Source organism: Meleagris gallopavo, chromosome 15 (assembly GCF_905368555.1).
Source record: "Meleagris gallopavo chromosome 15, MGAL_WU_HG_1.1, whole genome shotgun sequence".
Lineage (NCBI taxonomy): Eukaryota > Metazoa > Chordata > Aves > Galliformes > Phasianidae > Meleagris > Meleagris gallopavo.
Window position 1 is genome coordinate 14,830,879 of NC_139418.1, and position 21,560 is coordinate 14,852,438.

General features: G+C 45.3%; 1 protein-coding gene across 1 annotated transcript; it reads right to left on the reverse strand.

Annotated features, from left to right (window-relative positions):
* Positions 1–9,517: 9,517 nt before the first annotated feature.
* LOC104913276 (uncharacterized) lies at positions 9,518–11,165 on the reverse strand (the record flags this gene model as incomplete). The annotated part of the gene is made up of 2 exons (XM_031555713.2): positions 9,518–10,665; positions 10,842–11,165. Coding segments are annotated over 2 exons (648 nt in total), but the record flags the coding sequence as incomplete, so codon positions are not given.
* Between the last annotated feature and the right edge of the window lie 10,395 nt (positions 11,166–21,560).

The window sequence follows — 21,560 nt, forward strand, 5'->3', positions numbered from 1 at the left end:
CGTGTTCAGTCCCACTCATTCCCTGCTCACAATGTCCTATTTAAGCTCTATTAATCCACTGCAGAGACTATAGGAAGAATTTGCCTTCATCCTCACTGGAGGGACTCACAGCATCACTGCCAGTGAAAACAAAACCTCAAGATAACAGCAGAGAAGGGCTCCGAGGAAAAAACATTGAGAGAAAACTGGAAGATTCAAAGCTGAGCATTAACTCTGCTGGAGAAATGCTAGTGGTTGTGCCCTTGTCTCACTCTGATTTATGGGAGGTTCTTTAAATACATGCATACCCAACAGCAAGATTAAGACACAAATGTTAGCCCAAGCAGTTCATTACAAACCCCAGTTGCTTAGGGAGATGGGGAAGGGGAGACAGGAGATAGAAGAGAGATAGGACATAAAAGGAAGGAGTCTCTGTAGAAAGCAAGAGACACAGCCATCACCATGGATCCAAAGTGGTTCACAGTGCATCCATTGATCCCAAGAACTCATCTGGCCACCACGGGGGATGGTAGAAAAACAGGAAGCTTCACACCATAGCAGCAAGAAGCCCCCAAGGAGTCCTTTCTTAAGATGCTTTTTCTTTTCTTTGGGAGTTCTTCTCCAAAACCCTCAGTTGAGTGGAAACCTTTTATACCCCACTTTTCATATTCTTTTTTTCCTTCTTTTCTCTGTTAGCATGGCACCTCCAGCCCAACAGATAAGCCAGCAGGAAGTGATGCCTTCATGTCCATACACAAGCATTATCAATTATTGCAGTAGTCAGATCCTTCAAGTCACACCCCCAAAAAAGGCTGCTTGCTTCACATCTGGGTATCTTTACAATCACAAGCAGAAGTACTGTGGCACAGTGGCACCCATCACTTGCCCCCCTCGATAATTCACAGTTGTCAGTTTAGAGTCTCACCACTAAAAAGGCCTCAGAAGTGAGCTTTGAGCCAAGCAAAAAAAAAGGGGGTTCAGAAAGCCATCTTTCTCAGCTGAGACAGGAATTTACCCCTCACCAACCTCTTTATGAGTCAGTTATGTGACCTTATCAGTCAGGAATACTGCAAAGTCCCCCAGTGAAACATGGAATAAAGCTGCACTGTTAGTTGGGCTGGATGCCTGCTTATTCGTTTAGGGTCCGTAATCTGTGAAAGAAGAGAAATCCCACGGACTCCAACACCTCTGTGCAGCCCCCTCCTCTCATCCCATTGGTGCTCAATGCGTGGCTATGTGAGAGCTGCTCACCTCTGCTACCTGGATACCCAGGGAAAGCGACAGGCTGCAGCACAGGGCCAGACCTCCTGCTGAGCTGCAGCAAAGCAGAGCTACAGCTGTTAATAATAATTAAAAAAAAAAAAAAAAATTACATATAAAAACTCCAAGCCCAGCCTGGACCAGCATTAGGAGCATACAGCTTTGCCCAGTGGCTATTTATAGCTGCTGCATTGCTAGCTAATTACCAACTGCAATCAGTGCCTGATCCACACCTTTCCTTCAATCACTGGGGGAGCAGCAGCAGCTGTTCACTGCAATGCATACCCACCAGCAAGGAGAGCTGTTTGCTACCTGAGGAAGGCAGGTCTGCAGGAAAGACTTCACCCGGAGCAACAGCTGGTGACTTGGTAATATTTGGGCAGACAGTGCCACCAAAAGGATGTAGAACTAACTAAAAAAAAGACTTTTTTGGTGCTTTCCGAGCTGTTGCTATGACAACTTTCCTCCCTAGGTCTTTGCTTTGTTCCCCATCAGATCCTCAGACACTGGGGTACATTCACCTCCATTACAGCCCCAAAGCACCAGGGATGAGAAATTAATGGGTCGGGCCGTTCTGCTTCAAAGTCTCCTTTTAGCCCAGCAGCTAAGGGGTTTTCAGCCCAGGCCACACAATCTTCTAAAATCCCTTGGGGGTAGCAAATCCCATTGCAGACAAGCTGTATCCTTTGAGGGATTTAAAAAAAAGCACATTCCTCCACATCCAGCAAAGCAAAACTTTGTTCCTCGTGCATCTGATTAATGGGAATACTAACTCAATTTTCTCCAGAAGAGGCGTTGCCAAGGGGAAATGAAAAATATTGGGGTGCTTAAGGGATCCAGACAAACTGCTGGTTTTATGTAACTTCATTGCTGGGTGCAGCTCTCCAGCCCAGGGGCACAGGAGCATCACATGTGACCCTTCTCCATTGGGGCCAAGCAGGAGATGGACCTCTCTGCTGATGCACTGACAGTACAGCTGCCACATTCTCTGAACTAGAAGCGAAAAGAGAGGTTTTCTTATACAGGGTAAGGTGGGTTCGGCGTTTCCTTGGTGCTGGGTAATCGGGCTCGGGGGCTGCAGGGGGAGCTCCTCTGCTGCGCTTCCAGCAGCACGGCCCGGCAGGAGGCAGGAACGAGTGCTTCTCTCCTTCACTGTAATCCAAACCTTCATCTGCTTCTACAGGCACATTCTTGCACTGACTAACGATAAAACCAGGCTGCGTTCTCCCTTGATTTTCCCTAATTCGGGAAAGAATGCCAGCAGGATGACGTGCCATCACAAGGCTCACAGGGAGGGTACCAGGATGGGGACATGGGTGATGCCCAGCATGGTGACCTCTCTGGCTAACAGTGCCCTGAAGGTGCTTTCACAGCACTCACTGAGATCAGTTTTTGGTGAGAGCTTTCAAATCCATTTCATTCCAACATCAGATGCATATGCCTTGCTCATCATCAGCCACGCGATGGTTTAAAAAGCTGTTCTCTTCCCTTACAAATCCTGCCACGGTTTTATTCCTGGATGCTCTTGGGTCTCTCATCCTGCCGTCTGGCAGTGATGCAGACCACCTTTAGGACTGTGATTCCCAGCTCTCGCCTTGCCACACGTGTGATTATTTTCCCCTCAGTGGGTACACTAGGTGCCAGGTAGCAGATGTCACTGACAGACTGGTTGGAAAGGGCCAAAGGTGATGAGTGCCATTTCCAGTCTGGACTGTGACATTAATATATATAAACACAAACACAGTTACCTTCTCAGGGTGTTTTTGCTTGGTTGTTTTTATTTTGGTTTGTATTATTTTCTTTTCATATTAATTTCAGCATCATTTCTGTGGCTTTCTGCCTGTTCCTATCAGGAAGAGTAATATCAGAGAATCACAGAGTTGTTAAGGTTGGAAAAGACCATTGAGATCATCTGGTCCAAGGAGTAAGCCCAGAGCTGACTGAGCTTTGTGGTGGCTGCTACATGAGCTCTGGGGCAGGAATGGGCAGCAGTGAGTGGGGACCCTCCCAGAGGCAGACTGGGCTGCTCAAGGAGGAGGCAAGTTCCCATTTCCATCCTCAGCACTGCTTGGATAGGGCACACAGTCCCTGGTGTTCCAATGGCAAAGGCATCTGGATTGCAGAAAGGCAGAAAAGAGAAGCAAGAATGAGAAAAACTCTCCCAGGGACTTGAATGAAACACCAGATGACCACTTCTCGAACTGCCCTCGGATCATCCCAATACATCTGCTGTTGCTGCTCCATGGAAAAATGGTGGAAAACATGCAAGTCATATCAAAAAGGAGATGTACAGAACCGGTGTGTGTAAAAGCAAACAAAAACCTGTCAGCTTGTTTTATTACCCATTAACTGCTGCTACTGCACCGTGCTCTCCAGCCCAGGCAACCCAGACCTGGGAGCTGCACCTGGAGGTTCTGTATCAGGCTATGGGGACTGATGGGGACTTCAGCCCCATCAGCAGGGCTGTCCCAGCCACGCAGCACCAGAGAGCCCAAAGGGAATGAACTTTAGCCACAATTAACACAGCAGCTGCACTCAGTGCAATCAGTGCCAGCAGAACTGGTGTTAGCAGCACCCCTGGCTGCTCCTCTCCTGCACAGACACACTGCCACGCTCCCCACTGTCATCTCTTCTCTTTGTTGTATGGGCCTTCATGTTTTATTAAACCTCAGAGTTCCTTGATAAGCAGCATCATCCTGACTTCTGTCCCTTCTTTTCCCTATGGGACAGCAGCAGCAATATTTGAAAAGGCAAAAATAAAAAGCCCTTTAGCATTTGCTTGCTGGTGAGTCAGGAGAGCTGTGGTTTCCCTTCAGCTTCTCTGGAGTTTTCAGTAGTTCCTTCTCCTGTCCATTTTCCATGATAACAGAGTATGAGAAACATCTGCACCCCATTAGGAGCAGCTTTGGGTACATAAAACCGAATACAAAGGGTAAAAAAATGTTTGATGGCCGAGTCACGCTCTCATCCAGGAAGCAATCTGGCAATCAGCACAGGGTCCCTGGAGCATCCAAGCTGGAAAACAGGCTCAACCCTCATTTCTAGCGCTTCAGTGAAGCTACTTATGCTGTTAAAAGCCTAAAGCTGCTATGATTCATACCCAGAGCATGAGAGACCCAGTGTCTACTGTGTCACTTAGTGGTGTAGGCTTCCTTTTTGGTAAAAATTGCCCAGTAAAGTATTGTCACAGTGCCAACAACTGGAGAGAGGGGCTGTTACCCACTTTCTATCTGCTACGCCGATCCCATTCACTTCTCATTTGCTCAGAAGCTGGAACTGAGTGCTTGAAATCTGACTCAGCAAGAAGCTTCAAGTGGGTATGATTCAGGTAAAGTGGAGCTCTTTGGTTATCCACCCATCAGACAGCAATGAATCCTGATTAATTGAGATCCTTCTGCAGGATGGGTCCCGTCAGGCTCAGGTCCCAAATTCCTGCATGGCCGTACAGGCACAATCTTTGCAATATTTCCTCAGAGGCCAAATGGACAAGGGATGCTCAGGCTGCTTAATGTAAGCTGTGGCCATCAGGGATACCAAGAGGGTAGGATGCAACCCAAAAGTGAGCTCCAGTTGCTGCTGCAGGAACCACTGCCCTGCCCAGCTGTGTTCAGCAGCTTCAGGCTTCCTGTGCAACACTCCAAACTGAGTAGCCAAGGCTTCAATGGATAATCAGAAATAAATTAAGACAGTGATAGACCAGAGCCAAACGCCTTGTTACACTGCATAGACAGAGGATCATGGCTTGGGAAGTATGGCGACTAATTTGTTTTCATAGAGTAATTACCAATTAAACATTTGGTTAATGATTCTGTATGAATTAATTATAAACAGACTTCAGCCTAATTATAAGGACACAATGAGATCATTTAATTAAATGATTTTTTTCTTTCAAAAGTACTGCAGAAGACAGCAGCTGAACGCATATATCCAACTGGATAATGGTATGCGTTTGACATCACTGGCTGCTAAAGAAGCCTTAAATTACACCCTGCTGTAATTAGCAGCTCAGTGGTGTACCCTTCTCTGAGCTTGACCTCTGTGATTGTGCCAGTGGTTGCAGCATGCAACCATTCTTCTACATCAGACCTCTTTTCCTGAAAATATTGGTATTGTGTTGCTATTATTTATTTCATCAGATGAGCGGGCTTAAAATAAGCACTGCTCTCCAAGCTGACACGTGGCAGCACTTACAATGAGTTGAAAATAAAATTGCACATAATGTGCTGCTTAGAAGAATGACCTCCAATTGCTGCATGTATACCAGCTGCATGCAGCAGCCTAATGCTTCGCAGTTCCAGCTCCCCCATGGGGGTGCATCTGCCAGATGTAAATATTAATGAAAGCAAACTGTGACAGAAAGATGAAGCTTCATTAAGCACCGTTATTACCCAGCTTCAGGTGCTAACGGGGCAGCTGCTTGGGGTGGGATGCTGTCACTAGTGCACATCAGTGAGGATGCTCTAAGGAAGTGAGGTCTTCAGGAAGCAATGAGCACGCTGCTGCCCGATGGTTTAGGGAGCAAACACAGCACAGCAACCAACTGCTGGGTCCCCAGGAGGATGTATGGAATGGGGAGGAGCTGGGGCACAGCCTAACAGCGTGACGTCCTCATTCTGTGCATTGCCAGCTCCGTTCCCACGTGTTTTCCCCTCTCCCCCAGACCTGCACACATCCCACACACTGCTGGTCCCAACGCCACGGGGACAGCGCGGTCAGAGGAACCAGGAAAAGCTGCAGCTCTCGTGCTCCTGTGGGATACGGGAGATTTCACAAACTTTCCCATCTGACACATTGTTCAAACGCTCTGCAGCTGTCAGAGCACTATTGTTCAGGTTCATATTGTGTTGGAGTTTGGGCTGTGTTTTTTTTCTTTTTTGATGTCCCAACCATCGCAGAGCTTCAGAGTGGGAAAGAGGGGACTGCAGCTCCACACTGATCGCTGCCTCCCAGCCAGGTCCTGTCTGTTCCCCCAGCCCCATCTCCTCACTCTCCACCAAACTCCCTCTGCTCTGACACAGTGCCTGCTGCCCTCACCCCTTGCTCCAGCTGAAGTTCCCATTGTAGCTGCTTGCATTGCACTGTATCACTTAGTACTAGCCCACGAAGAACACACTTGCACCTTGGTCCAGTAGCAAAAGGTTTGTTAATCTTCCCAGATGCTTGCATGCTGCTGTGCTCCATGAAATAGCAGTTGCACAAGAATGCCATGCATATGAATAAGCACAGCCCACCCCTGCACCACCCAACGCAACTCCTCCAACACCAGCTCGGAGGAGCCCCACAGACCAGATCCTCTCCTAAGGCTGTCCTGTGGAATTCGTGTCTCCATTTAAATACACCAGTAGCAGAACCTTGCCCAAGGACACCAGCCTCGATAAAACACTGCTAACTAAAATACACGGCTCACGCTTTCTTTTTCCCATGTGTAAGACTGTAATGGCTGCTGCAGAAGCCAAAATAAAGACTGCCTAACTGGTATCAGGTGCTGGTCTTTCTGCTTCCCTCCACCTGCAAACCTCATCAGCACTCATTCCTGGGAAAGGCCAAAGTGCCCTGAGCAGCCTGGGAGCCTGGAGGGAGTTAATGAGAATTGGTAGCACCGAGGTAGGGACAGGTAGATTTATGGGGATCACGTAGGTCAGTGGGCTTATTTGTTCTCTCCTCATCTGTTCCCACCTGTGTCATTATCCAGGAAAGGATTACAGGCAGGACAGCCTGCGCTTTCATCTCACCACAGCTTTGCTTTTCATATCTGGGCGATTGCTCTGGGCAGAGACCTCACTTGGATTCCGCACACATTCATACCTGCAAAAATTAAGAGAGAGAACGTCTATCTAGACAGATATGGATCTGTGTTTGGGGGCCAGGACACTACAGTTGCCAGCACTGTGCGTGTGCTGGTGCCTGTATGGGAGATATGCATCCCTTTACCACTTCAAGGTATCCTCTCATCGCTCCCTGTAAATAGGTTCTGAATAGAAGCCAGCTTGTTTCATGTCCATGAGTCACTTCCATCCCTGCCCATTGCTTTGCTGGGAAGGGCCCTGTGTAAGCTCCTTTGTTTAATGCCTGGCTCTGCTCCTCTCTGGTAGGCGCCCCTTGCCAAAAGCATCATCTTGAACAGAGCTCCAAGTAAAGTTATTAAGTCATATATGCCAACACAATTAGGTTTTGGAGAGGGAAGAGAGCTCAGCTAGTCACAGCCACTGGGGCAGGAGGCACTACCGATACAGTTGAACAGTGGTGAGATCATTTTCTCCCTAAAACAGCATCTGGAGGGGTTCAGGTTTATAGTGAGTGAACATTTCAGCTGCTGCTTTGCACCAGGTGGGGTAACTAGAAGCCCAGGCCCAACCTGGTTGAGGCTGAGAGAGCGTTGTCAAAGATTTTAGGATGCTTTGGGTCAAGAAATTAAGGGCTGAAGTGCTTGACTGGAGAAGGAACCTTTTAGCTGATTTCAGAGGAATTCCACACCCTGCACTGTCTGTGTGAACCTTTCCACTGACTTTGAAGTCAGCTTTTCCCTAAGGGCAGGCGGATTAACAAACACTGTGACTGAGTCCCATTTCCTCCTTTCCAAATGAAATCTAACATCAGCGATTGAGAAAGAAGAACCTGCATTGTAATAAATCCCCACAGTTACAGTCATCACCGCTTTTGTTATGAAAGCGCATCTTTTGCTGCGGTTTGTTTGTTTTGTTTCATGAATTAACTTTGTGTATTCGCGAGATTAAAAGCTTAAATGGGATCAATGAAGACTACACAGCGTGCATCAAAGTAATTGCGGATTGTTTTTGCAGACTCCAGAAGAGCAGTAATATCGAAGTGCTGTGGGTTTACAGCAATAATTATGAATTTTTCAAATAAAGAGATGAAAGGAAATACGGTGTCGGTATGCTGGGCTGAACCCAATGGTTTGTTGTTTCCAGCACACTCTTGGGGCAAAGGTACACCCTGTCTTCTTGAAGGCAGCAATCCGATCCGACTTTGAGAAAAATCATTTGCTGTCCGTGTACAGGATGTTAACTATGTGGAAAAGTAATAAAGCGGCCTAAGCCTCAGAGAGAATCACAGGAACATCCAACGCTGCCTCCCATCCATTCTACCTTGGAGCAAAGCTGTATGGAAAATATATTAAAATCATGAGTTCAGCTCCGCTTTCCAGATGGCATCATATGATATGATATTTGCTGGCATTTACTTAAAACTAGACTCTTCTGATCCAGAAAGGTAAAGCTTGTAATATTCTCATCTTCCAAATCCTTGATTTCAGATGTTGGTTGTTCCCATAAATTACCATGTACACCCAATAGAAAGCAGTTATTTTCTACACACTGGAAATAAGAGAGATTTGTGGATTTGCAATTACATAGTGTGAGCCATTTTAACACGCTGAATGTATGGAAACGCTGAATTTAATATTCTCAGAATAAATCACACCCAATTTCAAGGCAGAATTCCTTCCCTTCTCTGCTCTATTGAATTCAGACAACCCCAGATATTTGGCATGACCTCCTTTCAACGCACCCAACGCATAAACCTTTGTGTTTAAAACCTCTTCCATACAGCCTGACTCGGTTCAGCCAGAGTTCTTAGTAATTGGGAAGGTGATGGCTGAAGAGGACCAGTGGCAGGATGGGACGATGCCGTGGTGTGCACCAGGCAAGGGCTGTGGATGGGAAAGCCACATTGGCTGCCCTACCTGTGTTCCCATTTCCAACCCAGACAGCTGCTTGTGGACATTGGGATGAGTTGGCACTAACTCAACCAAAGAGATCCATTTGAGATTACTGCTGCTGATCTGTGATCATTACAGAAGCACTCACAAACACACTAAATAGTTGGAGTGGGTCTATTTTGAAGAGAAGTTGTCTGTGCACGTAGCAGGAATGGGAAAAGACATGTTTCATCAACTTGTGTGGTGTCTGAAAGAGGTGACATAGTTGGCAGTAAGGAGAGTGTGTTGCAACGTTTCTCAATTGCAAAGAAAACACTGCGCTGTGCTTTTCTGGATAGATCCTCATTTGGTGTAAATCAGTGAAGCTTCACCAACGTCAAGTTGCTCCTGGATGCTGTTGTCAGGTCTTCCACAGTCAACACTACGGAAACCCATAGTTGCACATATTAAAGTAATCAGGAACATTTTCATTACTGACTGTGCAAGTGAAATGAAGACAGACATAATGGAAATGTGTTCAAAAAATTTTACTGACAAAGATTTTAAATAAAAATGTTTTTTTTCTCTTGTGTATGACTGTTGTCTAACAGATGCCATTAATACAATGGAAGGATTGTAGTGGAGAGGAGAGGAAATGTATTTCCCAATTCCTACTGGAAATTATGTCTCCACTTAATTCCTCCAAGCAGCTTAGATTCAAATAATTCTTATTTCTTCCCGCTGGCCGTTTCCCATGGCTGCACATCCCTTCTGCATTGGCACTGTCGTTTCACAGCTGTCACACATTCCCATGAACAAGAGATCACCGCTGGCCCTGTACAGTCCATACTGGGGGAGCAGCAGGTATGGATAAAAGGCAAAAAGGACATTTTCAATTTGCAGATTATTTGCTGACTTTGTGAGTGGATTTACTGTCTTTCATCTTTGTAAACATGGGAATTTTCTCTTCTTTATCTGTGTGGTCACCTCTCTCACTTGGTCTGGAACGCAGCTGCAAAAAATGTGTATCCATATGCCATCAGCATGGCAGAACATGGGTTCTTCAGGAGAATCAGGGAATTCTGTGCCAATTTTGTGTTACTGGGGGGATTCACTCCGACCAAGAGGTACTGGAAGTTCCTCTACTCTTGGCTGGGAGAGAGCAAGTTCTCTGTGGGGTTAGCCACAGAAAAACACAGTTCTGAACTTCACCCTCCTCCTTCATCACGTTTTCTAAAGCAAGTTTTCCCCATCAGACATTTCCCTGCTGCTTTCTGCTGTCATTACAGAGTCCAGTTTCTCACTTACTGTTTTATTCAAAGGGAAAAGTATATTTATTCCATATTCATACAGATGTTCACGTGGCTATGGCTTTCAAGAACTTCTAATTCACGTCTATGTTAAATCAGTTTCTGCCTTTTGCTGACAAACTTGCTGCTTTGTTCTCAGGACACCAAGCAGCTGGCACCAAAATTCCAAGTGTTTTTTTCTTCTACCCATCTTCCCTCTTCGTTCTCTGAAATTTCTGTCCTAGTGAGAAACCTGTCAAACATTGCTGGGCCGACGTGGAGCTCTGCTTCTGTTCTGTAGTAAGGGACGTATCCAGTGGAAGAAAAGGGCCAGTCCAGGCTTGGCAGCGTGGTGGAGAGGGAGAAGGTTGGCAGACAGCTTCCCAAGGTGCTGCCTCCTAGGAGCTGCTGGGATGTTGGCTCTACATTGGCCATGGAAGAACACGGCTTCCTCTCTGCCCTCAGAGCTGGGTGAGTGGTCTGTAATAAACACATACAGGAGTTGAGGTGTGGATACATGGAAGAGTGGGGTTGACACATTGGAATGACCGTTAGAGTTATGTGTCCTCCAAGGAAGGATGAATGCCAGCTGTTCGGTGGGAATGCTGCCCAATAGATATCCGTAGTCATGGAGAGAAATTTCCCTTGCAATTTACCTTCTCAGCATCTCCACCAAGCTCTGCACATTCACCTTCTCCTTCATTTTTCCAGTTGCTTTCAGGCTTCTCTTCCTCTGCATTTAAGCCATATAAGAGAGGCTGGACAAACTGCTCCTCATTTGATCTGTAATATGGAAAATATCCTGTGGAGATGGCTGAATAATTCACATTCTCCTTCTCAGAATAAACCTTGCTGTCATCAAGGCTTTCTTCTGTTTCTGTGTTGATCTGCAAGGCAAAGATGGGCCCATAAAGACTGGTACCTCCTACCACCTCTCTGCCACAATCCGCTTGACATAAACAGAGGTGGTCAGAAATTTCCCATCAAAGCCATTTGTGATGGAAAATGGAGTCTTTAGCTAAAACATTGGAAAAAGAGCCTACTTGCACTGCAAATATTTGTATTTTGTTTAAAAGCTTAAGTTTCAAAAACTAGTTATGATACGAAAAAAGTACACCTCTTTCTTTCTGAGCCCTGAAATGGTTTCCCAGGAAAAGTTCTCTTTAAAATCCAAATACAAGTTAGCCTCTGTATTCTCAAGTAGTCGTTGGTGATTGACACAGGTTCTTTCACGTTTTCTTTGTCCTGATGAAGGATCACAATAAGCAGACTTCAGAAATAAAAATCCAATCTCCAACCTTTCCCGTCTGATTTTTTACTCCTGTTTGGCATAGCACAAACCCAGAGACAGCACTTGTACCTGATTTGAGGTTAAATTTAGCGACTGCATGAGTTTCCTTGACAGATTCCAAACCAAAGTCATGGCACTCCCATGGTTGATTTAGTCTGATTATTGGTCTCCTGAAAATCTTGATAGATCAGTGGTGCTCCTAAATGTTCTGGAAATGAAAGAATACTGAAATTTCAGTAGAGTCTTTTAAAAAGTTGGTTCAACCCTCTTTTCCTCCTGATATTTTCTTTTTGAATTTTCCACTCAAACCAAAGAGGCACGTGCAATTCAAGGCTTTGACTGAGTTGGGGTCTGATGTTTCAAATCAACTCCCATTTTATTAATTGAAAAGTCCACTTATCAAGTTATCACAATTATAAAACCTCATCTCCTTGAAAAATATAGTCATATTATAGCCATACAGTCATAAAATCTCTACATTTTTTTAGTATTTTAAATATAGCTTAGAAATACCTCATTCAAAGGGGCCTTTATCACATTTGGGTAACACAAGTGCAACCCAAGGGTTCCCAGGGGAGAGATAGAGAGTCTTTTTATGATTACGACGTACCCAAGAAGCATTGAAGAAGAGAAAGCCTGTGGGGAGAGCATCATCCCACATCCGTTTTGTTGCCTTGGTGATGGGGTTCCAGGGCAGCATCACAAAGTGGGACTGTTGTCCTACTCCTGGTTGTTTTTATCCCTATCAGAGAGAAAATAAATTACTGAGATAACCCCTTATAAATGATCATTTTGGATTTATGATTTTACTGCATTTGTCATACTCATAAAACCCATCTTTCAGAAGCAGATTGGTTCTTTCCATTGTTGGTCTTTTTTCCATGGCTTTGGTTTTGTCAAATGGTTATCACCTATAACTAGAAAGAAAAGATAGGAGGTATCCTACAGGACCCCCAGTTTTATCCAGTCGGCACATGCTTAGAAGCCATCATTTACTCTAGAAACCTTTAACATTTACACTGCTTGCTGCTCAAATTCTTAGATGAGCAGCCCTCATCTAAGAGGGAAAAATGAGGAAAAACTCCACTTGAAAGCTCCCACACATTTTAAACCACCAGTAATTATGACAGCATGGGCATTTCATTGCTTGGCACAAGGATTACATCTCTTGGTGAAACCCATCAGTCCTTACCTACCTTACCTGGTAGGGATGGATGGGGCTGATGAGAGCTCATTGTGTTTCTGAGCTTTCTCCACATGTTCTCTTGAAAATGAAACAAGCATTTTTTTTCCAGGTTCCAAGAACGATGAGTCAGGGTGACTTCACCAGCACAGAACACAGAAATCATACTTCTGATCCGGGAGGAAATTTGTATTATGACAACACATGTCTGATCTTTATCCAGGGAACGTGCCGAATAGAGACTTCAGAAACTGAACTGCTTTTGTTTTCAGTTCTCTCTGGCTATGAAAACAGCCCTCTCCATCCCTTCAGTGACCCCAACCAGCACCTCAGGGCCCTCTCCTCCACCGCCCTCTGCAGCCCCACAGAGCCACAGGGCAGCCAACGTGACTCACATGGAAGGATACGTTTCAACAGAAATAGCATCAGATTCAGGCATTTTTTTTCCCATTTGCATACTAATCACTGCAAAGGCAGTGATCAGTATTAATTTCCTTTTTCTGTGACAGAATAATGCTGCTCTCTTTGGCTGATACATGCAAAAGGAAGAAGGGAATGCCTCAGTTGTGCCTTTCAAGGCGTTTTCAAAAGCCACATATTTCCATACTTACATAAAAGTACTTACTATATCCTGTAAATATATAGAAACACACAAAGACTTCCTGATACCTCACATCGAAATAGTTATCATCTCCTTTCCTTCATTCAGGTTGCAATTGCTTTCTGCTAAATGACAGATAACTTTCCTTACTGCCATAACAGCGTGCGTGTATTTCAGTGTTTAACTGGCAAGTGTGACAAAGTGGAGCACATTCTCTAAGAATACATTAAAAAAGCCCATAAATAACTGAGTCACTGAGAAATTCAGAGTAAGATTCATCCTCATACAGTATTCAATCTATTTACCAAAAATTCCAGAACTCTAAAGCGTAGGGATGATTGTGAATAGCCTGAATTATTATTCATCCCATTTATTATCCTTGTTGCTGCCTGCAGTAAAATGTTGTTTATTATAATATGATTTCTCAACTGCATCAGGATGATATAGCAGCAGCTAATGAAGTGTTCAGGCACCGAAAACCCCGGCTTCATTGAAATTCATTACCACAAAAATACTGCCAGAACTAATTGCTGTCAGGGGCTGCTTACGCATGTGCCTTAGTTCCATTTCCCAAAATGACAGAGCTAACACTGGTACAAGCAAACAGAAAAACCATCAAAGGGGAAAGGAGCAGCCCCCGAGCTCCCATCCCCGCAGGTGCATCCTTTGCAGTGCGTGCCCATGGGATCATCCCTCAGCCTGGCAGCTTCCTCCAGGAGCCAGCACTGCTGCCTGTCCAGAGCAGGCTAAGGATTTCTTTGTCTTTAGTTGAAAGGTAGCATCTTTCTGTAGAGGAAATTCAGGGAGAACGACTGAACAGGGCAGGGTCTTAAGGAAAAGATGGAGCATCTCTGCTGCCTCCAGCATGCTCAAATTTAGGTCTCTTCTCCCAGGTAACAGTGAGAGGATGAGAGGGAATAGCTTTAAGTTGTGTCAGCGGAGGTTCGGGCTGGGTATTAAGGAAAAATTATTCTCAGAAAGGGTGGTGATGCACTGGCACAGTCTGCTCAGGGAGGTGGGGGGGGGGGTGTTCAGAACTGTGGAGATGTGGCACATGGGACACGGTCACTAGGTACAGTGGGATGGGTTGGGTTTGGACTTGGGGCCTTAGAGGTCTTTTCCAACCTTAATGATTCTGTTCTGAATTTCCAGCATGTGGGCAAGGCATGGGCTTTAGGACAAAGAAGGATGTGGGATGTGATGGCAGAAGGCAGAGGAGAGCACCAGAGCTCCCTGAAGGGATGTTCCAGACCCCTGCACCCCTGGGTGCCCCCCACCTCCCGCTCCCCTTGCACCCACCCCATACAAGGCACAGATCTTCCCTGTGTTCCAAAACGAGTGCCCTCACTCTGAAAAACAGACCCTCTTTCCGAGCTGGGAACGCTTCTTTCCAAACCAGCCAGGAAGAAAGGGAGATGAATCTATGAGCACAGCCGAAGTTTGTGAAGCAGGGACTGCTGGAGGAGCTCACTGTACAACCCAATTTGCATGATGTCTGAGCATTCCTCTTTCAAAAGTCAGCCCAAGCAGATCGTTCCAGATTCCCCTTGCCAGAATCCTTGGGATGGGTCCAAGGGAATGATCTTGACTGCTGCAGGTGGGTTATGGACCCCCTGGGAGGTGCCTGAGGTGTCGGGGAGTTCACTAATTACACTCATTACAGCTTTTAGGGGAAGGATGCTCTCAGCATAGCAAGTCACGGTGCTCGGAGCAGGACAACTTTCAGACACCTCCTGATGTGAGCAAGGCAAAGAGGGTCATTTCTCCTTGCATTTGTACCTCCTGGAGTCCAACTTTGCTCTAGAGGTCAGTGGGAGGAAAGCTGTTCTTTTTTGGAGCCTTCCAGTGTTTTCCATAACAACTTCCCTCCAACTTCAGACCTCTGTGACTTGGCCAGTTTGATCCAACAAAGTCAACTTTTATTATCTTACTGAAAAGCCTGGATGTGCTGCTATGTCGTGCTTGTTACATACACATTTTTAAGCATTAGTCATGCCACAACATCTGCTTTTTATTGGTAATTACACTATCCACATTTTAATAAGAGGTAATTCTTAAATTTCTCATAAAATATATACGACTCTAGGGAAAGAAGGTGAAAGGTTTTGCAAGCCTCTCACAGCCACAGGACCAAAATGAGTGGAAATAAATCCTTCCCAAGCAAAACTTGTACAACCCCTCACGGCAGCACATCCAGGCATTTCATGTGATTCGCCGTCCCCTTTTCTCCTAATTGTTCACGCTCTGTAGAACAGACCTGCACAGTCTGTGTGCTGCAGCCCTTCTGGGTGCTATTAATTTGCTCAAAAATAGAGACCTGGTGCTAAAACTGCCCATTCATGGACACCCCCTCCTGGGTGCGACCTTCTTGGTATTAGCGTGAAGGGGGTTCTGCGAGATCAGCTCAGAACTGGGGAGCAGTAAAAGTTTTAAGGCTGTTTCCACGTGTTGTAGACACCCCAGAATTACAAATAGGTGTCCGGATTAATGGACCGTAGCTTGTTTTCTTATGTATTACAGGCTCAGCTGAAACAGAGTCAATATAGTATGGCTAAAAAATAAAGCACAGCTAAAGTGGAAGATGAATATCTAGATAAAGCATCATGAAAAAATCTTTCAGGGTCCATTAAAATCTTCCTGTTCCCCATTTCCCCCCCTCTCCTTGCAGGTGAGTGTTGATGTGCTGCTCTGGCCACGGCAGAATTTGGCTCTTTGATTCTCAGAACGTTTCCAGGGATATTATCCAGCCATTCTGGAAAATCTGACACTTGACAAACGACACTTCTGCAAGGTCATCCTTAAACCTTTGAGAAATGGGGAGCTTTTTCAGTTGCCCCTGAATGCCAGCAGCCAAGCCCATATGGAGTATTGTGGGCTGAGCTCGTTGTCGATGCAAATGCATACGACTAGTTTTGATTAAAAGCAAAATGCAGAATTGACTCAAACTGCCTTTTTGTTTGAAAAGCTTCAAGCTCCTCATTATCATCAGGCTTTCTTTCAGGGCAGGAAATTGGAATTTCCATGAAATAATGCTGGAAGGCACGTGGTAAAGTCAAAGAACATGTAAGTTCCGAACAAATGGAAGGATAAACGTGCAAAACAAATTTGGGGACACTCAGCTAAACATGTGGGGGCACATTACGGCCCGTGGGTTGTTTAAATTATGCTATGTGTATAAATCAGCCATTTACACCAGCAGCACACAGCGGTGGATTTGAGAGCTCTTTTCCATACACACAATTACTCATAGCTACGCACTATGTAATTATGGCATTCAATAGCCAAGAAGGGTTTGTATTGTGCCGTGCCTGGATTGTATGGTTTTCATGTGAACAAGGAGCTTATTCCAGAGCCCAAAGAGACTTTGTGCAACCCCATGGCTGCTCGGCAGTGCTTGGGAATGCAGTGCCAGGAGGGCTGCGCTGAGCACAGCCAGTATGCAGGTGAGCCAGCACTGACCTTCCTCCCTGGGATGTCCTGGCTCATCGGAAAATCCTCGTGCCAAGGGAAACTGGAAAGTGGCAACAGCTTTCTTCTGTCTTTCAACACCAGGATGAATCTGGCAAGAGAATCTCTTCATTTTTATGGGGCTTCAATCATAGCCAGGGCTGGCAGTAGTCCTCCCAAATGAAAGCCGTTGGTGTTTCCCAGCATAGGAGTAGGCTACTCTGTGTGTGATGTTACAGAGTGGTTTCTTAAGTTTCCACAAGGAGGAAAATAAAAGGAAGCACGTTTTTGCCAAAGACTATATTAAAAAGTTGTATTTCATTTACAAAGAAAAGCTCTCTGGAATTATAGAATTAGGGAATTGAAATTGCCTTGTCCCATGCTCCATACTGCAGATTTTAATAACAAAACCAGTTATTTCCTTGTATTTTCTGCCTGCCTTCTCAGCTTTGCAGTGGCAGTCAGGTCAGATTTTTCAATGGGGATGGAGAGAAGTGGCTTTAAGACATTGTTCTGCAGAGAATATGGTGCCTCTGAGCGGGTGGGAGCCTGCAGATAGGTGACCACTGCTTCACTCTGATCACATGTGGCATTACTGGAAGAGAAGTTGCCTTTGGGACATATACTTTTGATTCCAGAAATATTTGCAGAAATTAAAATATATTAAAAACCTGAAAGTAATTCATGAGATGCAGATTAGCCATTTAAGCACTCATGGAGGTGTCAGGATCTCACCTCCACCCCCAAGAGAAAAGCACACTCTGGTTCTACTTTCAAACATCTCTTGCTCTGGTGGATGAAATGGGATTCACTTTTCCCTTCCGGAAGAACAAGAAAACCAATTATTTTTACTCTGTTATTGTTCCACCACAAACAACACATCACTGTATCTTCAAGACAGCCCCAAAAGGAGGAAAAGTATTACAGCTGACAGCACGTAAGAACTGTAAGAAGCTTAAAGCAGAGAGAAGAGAGGGAAGGTGGACAGGGGATTGGCACTGTAAGGCTTTCTTAAAACAAACCTTTCATGCTGGAAGGTGACAGCAGAGAGAAAACTCCATGTGTGTTTAAAAAACAGGTCATCTTTAAGAAATGTTATGGAAACCTTGAGTAGACATGAGCAAACAGCCCTGTGGTGGTCATTTGTCTTTGCTGTCAAGAGGAAAATTAAGGCTCCAGGGGACAAAGAGGCCAGGTTTGATGGATGCTCGCAGCAGAAGACAAGTGGGTCAGCATTCCTGTCTGCCATAAAGTCGTGTTCTTTCCCAGGAGAAAAGTTACTGCACAAAGAATTCACCTGTAGGGAGGAGAGAGGGGATGGGAAGAAAAACAGTGGAAAGGCACACCAATTTTAAACAGTGTCTCTTCTTGTTTGGTATTGACAGGAGTTACGCTTCTTCAGAAAAGAAAACTACATGCCACGAGCTGGGGGCTTTCTGTAGCTGGCTGAGTGCTTCTGTGAGCAGAGCACACGCATCTTCATTAGCTTTAGCAAACAAATACTGAGCAGCAGGTGTCCACACTGTGTGTTTTCAGAGGGGATCAGTCCCAGTACCAACTGACCATTAGTGACCAAGCACTTGAGTGAGCGGGAGCACATCATCTCGTGCAGCATCCTCCAAAAGCCAAAAAGCCATCCAGTTCATGTGCTGCAGCACCACGAGCCAAGGGGAGCACGCTGCAAGAGGAGATGATTGAGGTATTTGCTTCCAGATTCCTGATCCTAAGGACAACGCTGACGTAGTCATATCCAGATATGGTACCTATGGGTTAGGACAACCTTCCTCAGCCTAGGGGGGAAAGCCTGCAGGAGACTCATGGCAGTCAGATGGTGGCTCTGACTGCTGTGCTGCTGGTTAAGAGGGTCCTCTCTGCTCCTCTCCATCCTCTTGCTAACTGTGAAAGACCATGTCCTGTGACTGACAATACCTTGCAGTTGTGTAAATCCAAAGCATCCTTCAAAAAGGAAATGAAACTTCTATTTCTGTTTAAATCAAAACACAAGAAAACACTGCCTCTTGGATGTCTTCATAGCTCTTCTAGATCAAGTACCCAGTCCATCCCCTTAACACATACACTCACAGAGGACATCTAATATCCTGGATCCATTTTAAAGGATACGCACACCCAAATCAGCTCTGCAACATATACATTTCTGCTTGAAAGCAACATGAGAGTCCTGCAGGCATCTTACTTCAGCCAGGGAAGATAGAGTGAGTCATGCTGCTCATTTTACTGATTTTTTTTAGTTTTGTTTTCTGATCAGATTTATTTCAGCCATAAGACACTGAATCTGCTGATTGATGTTCAGCAGATTTCAGCTGAGCAATCTATAGCCTTGGGTTACTAATATGTTTAAATATTATGTATATATTTTGTGATCTCAATATTGATAACTGCCAGTGGTGGAGGAAAAGACACAAGTAGGCTCAAATGCTATTAAAGGCTTTCAACTCTGTAATTAAATTAGGGCTTCTTCATCTACCTTTTCTATGTTAGCACTGAGGATGTACTGAGGTCTTTAAACCGACTTCTCTGCAGGGCTCACATAATCACGGGCTCCAGGAGGGGGACTTTACAGAAAGCACAGCATATAATGAGACATGCTAGTAAGCTGCAGAGTTTGGCAAGCACAGAGATCTCTGGAGAGACTCAAGGTGTTTATAGACATTTCAGCCACCATAGATCATAAGAACTCGCCTTTAAATTCTCAGTATCTGCAGCTGTTTCAGAGCAGGTACAGAAGGTTCTGTGACACAGGGCAGGACTGCACTGAGAGCAGTGTCCGAGCACAGCATCCCCTCCATCAGTTAATCCCCAGGAAGGGACAAGCTCCTCCCTGCCTGCAAACCTCCCCTATACAGCGTCCTTAGAAACATTAGAAAATTAGAAATTATACTTCTGTCCATCTTGTGGCCTTGAAAAGGGAGGAAGAAAGGGAAATGCTTTGTGTTCCAGCACTCCTCCACTTGTACACACTCATGGTGGGCCATGAACCATCAGCTGGACCTTCTGTTCATGCTGGTCCAGTTAGCCATTCCATTTGTTTTAGGGAATATATTCTCCATTGGCATTCAGTTCTGAACATCCGGGAAGAATGGAATCGTTCACAGTTGCAGCAGCTCTGTAGCACTGTGTTTGCTGGAAGCTTTGACTCTTTTTTCCTCTGGCAAACTCAATGGTGGAGCTGGAAAACAGGTCCACAACTGTCCTTGGTGCCTCTGGGATCATCTCAGGCTTGGATTTCTAACACAGATGCTCAACCCCTATTCACTACTTACTGTAGCAGCGTCTGCAAGCAGCTCAGTTCCTCCAGATTTAGGTGTAAATGACCTCTGGGGCTTGTCCTTCTGCATGGACCCCAGTATCCCTTGTGCCCCCATAGGGGAGGATGTAATGTGCAGGAGCACATTCCCAGGCCCTGACAGCACCTCCCAGAGCTGTGCGGGAAGGGAAGGACTGGGCTGGCTTTCAGGCTCCCCTCCTCACCCAGGAGCAGGGCTCAGAGCACATTTGCTAAAGCCGCTTCTGTGTTTTTCCCAAATTCCCTGCTTAATACTTCCACTACGATTCCAAAGGAAAATTAATCCTTAAGCAAGGGTCAGCATGCAAACTGCTAAGAGATCTCCACGTGTGCACCCATATCTTCCTACTCGCCATCATGAGGGACATCAACAGCCACCATCATTTTTGCCCAATGGGCTTCGACCAAACTGATGCACAGTTCTCTTGTAACTGAGTTTGCCCAAAGAGGTGGCTTAAGGGAAGGAAATGGAGTTCACCCATGCAAGGCTCAAGGGAAATCTGAATTCACTTTGCACAGTTCTCTTGATCCAGAAACCCAATTTCAATATTCACACTTCCGTGATCCAGCACTACGAAAATCTGCCATTTGCTCTACTCCAGTGAGCTGTGCAGGGCAGCAAGATCATTTTATGAAAAGGAGATCAATTTTTCTTAAATCACAGATACATCTGAATCCGTATTTAAAGCAAATGACAAAACCGTGCGCTGTTGGAAGGAGCCAAGTCAGACCATGGTCAAGCTAGAACTAAGATCTGCAAATACACCTTCAGAATCGATGCAGGCTCCCCTGTGATGATGGGCTGGCAAGCTTGAAGCAATGCTCTGAGCCTGGAATTTGCTCTGCAGGAGCTGCGGTTGGGTTTCTTTTTGTTGTTGTTGTTTTGCAATGCCATAATAAGTGTTGGTGAATTTGCAAATCATAAAAGCTTGAACCATGGGTGGGTGCCTTCATCCAAGGACTAGAACAAACATTTTTGGTGTCAGCCCATTCCAGAGGGATTTTCAATCTTATAAATTAAAAAAAATAATAATAAAAAAATTAGCAAAAAACACTAAACAAGCAACAGCTGTTTGGAACTAGGCCCTTAACCCAAAGTATATAAATGGTGTCCACACAAAAAGCTTAGAGACAGGGACCAAAAAATGCTCAGCAGAAGAACTGCAGGGTGATTTCTGGTTATCCTGCTCTCAAGACACTGGTTTTCATCTAGCAACAAGGAATTGACTCTTTTCAGTGATGAGAGACAATGACTTGCAGACCCACAGCCACACTGACCTGGTGGGCATTAGTAACTCCAGTTCCCTGTGACGACGATGTGGCACCTTTGGGACTCACCCCTACTGACTGTGCAGGGGCTGCAGATTAGGAAACAGTTATAACTGTTGAATTAGGAAACTGCCCATAGAAATTCAAGCAAACAAGAGATAATAAGAGAATAAGCGTCAAAAGAAACTGCAGCAATTCTGCAGTCACCGACAGCCTCCTGTCAAGGAGCTGTAGACTCACACAGTCCTCAGCTGAATTGTAAGTATTAATGTGTTCGGAA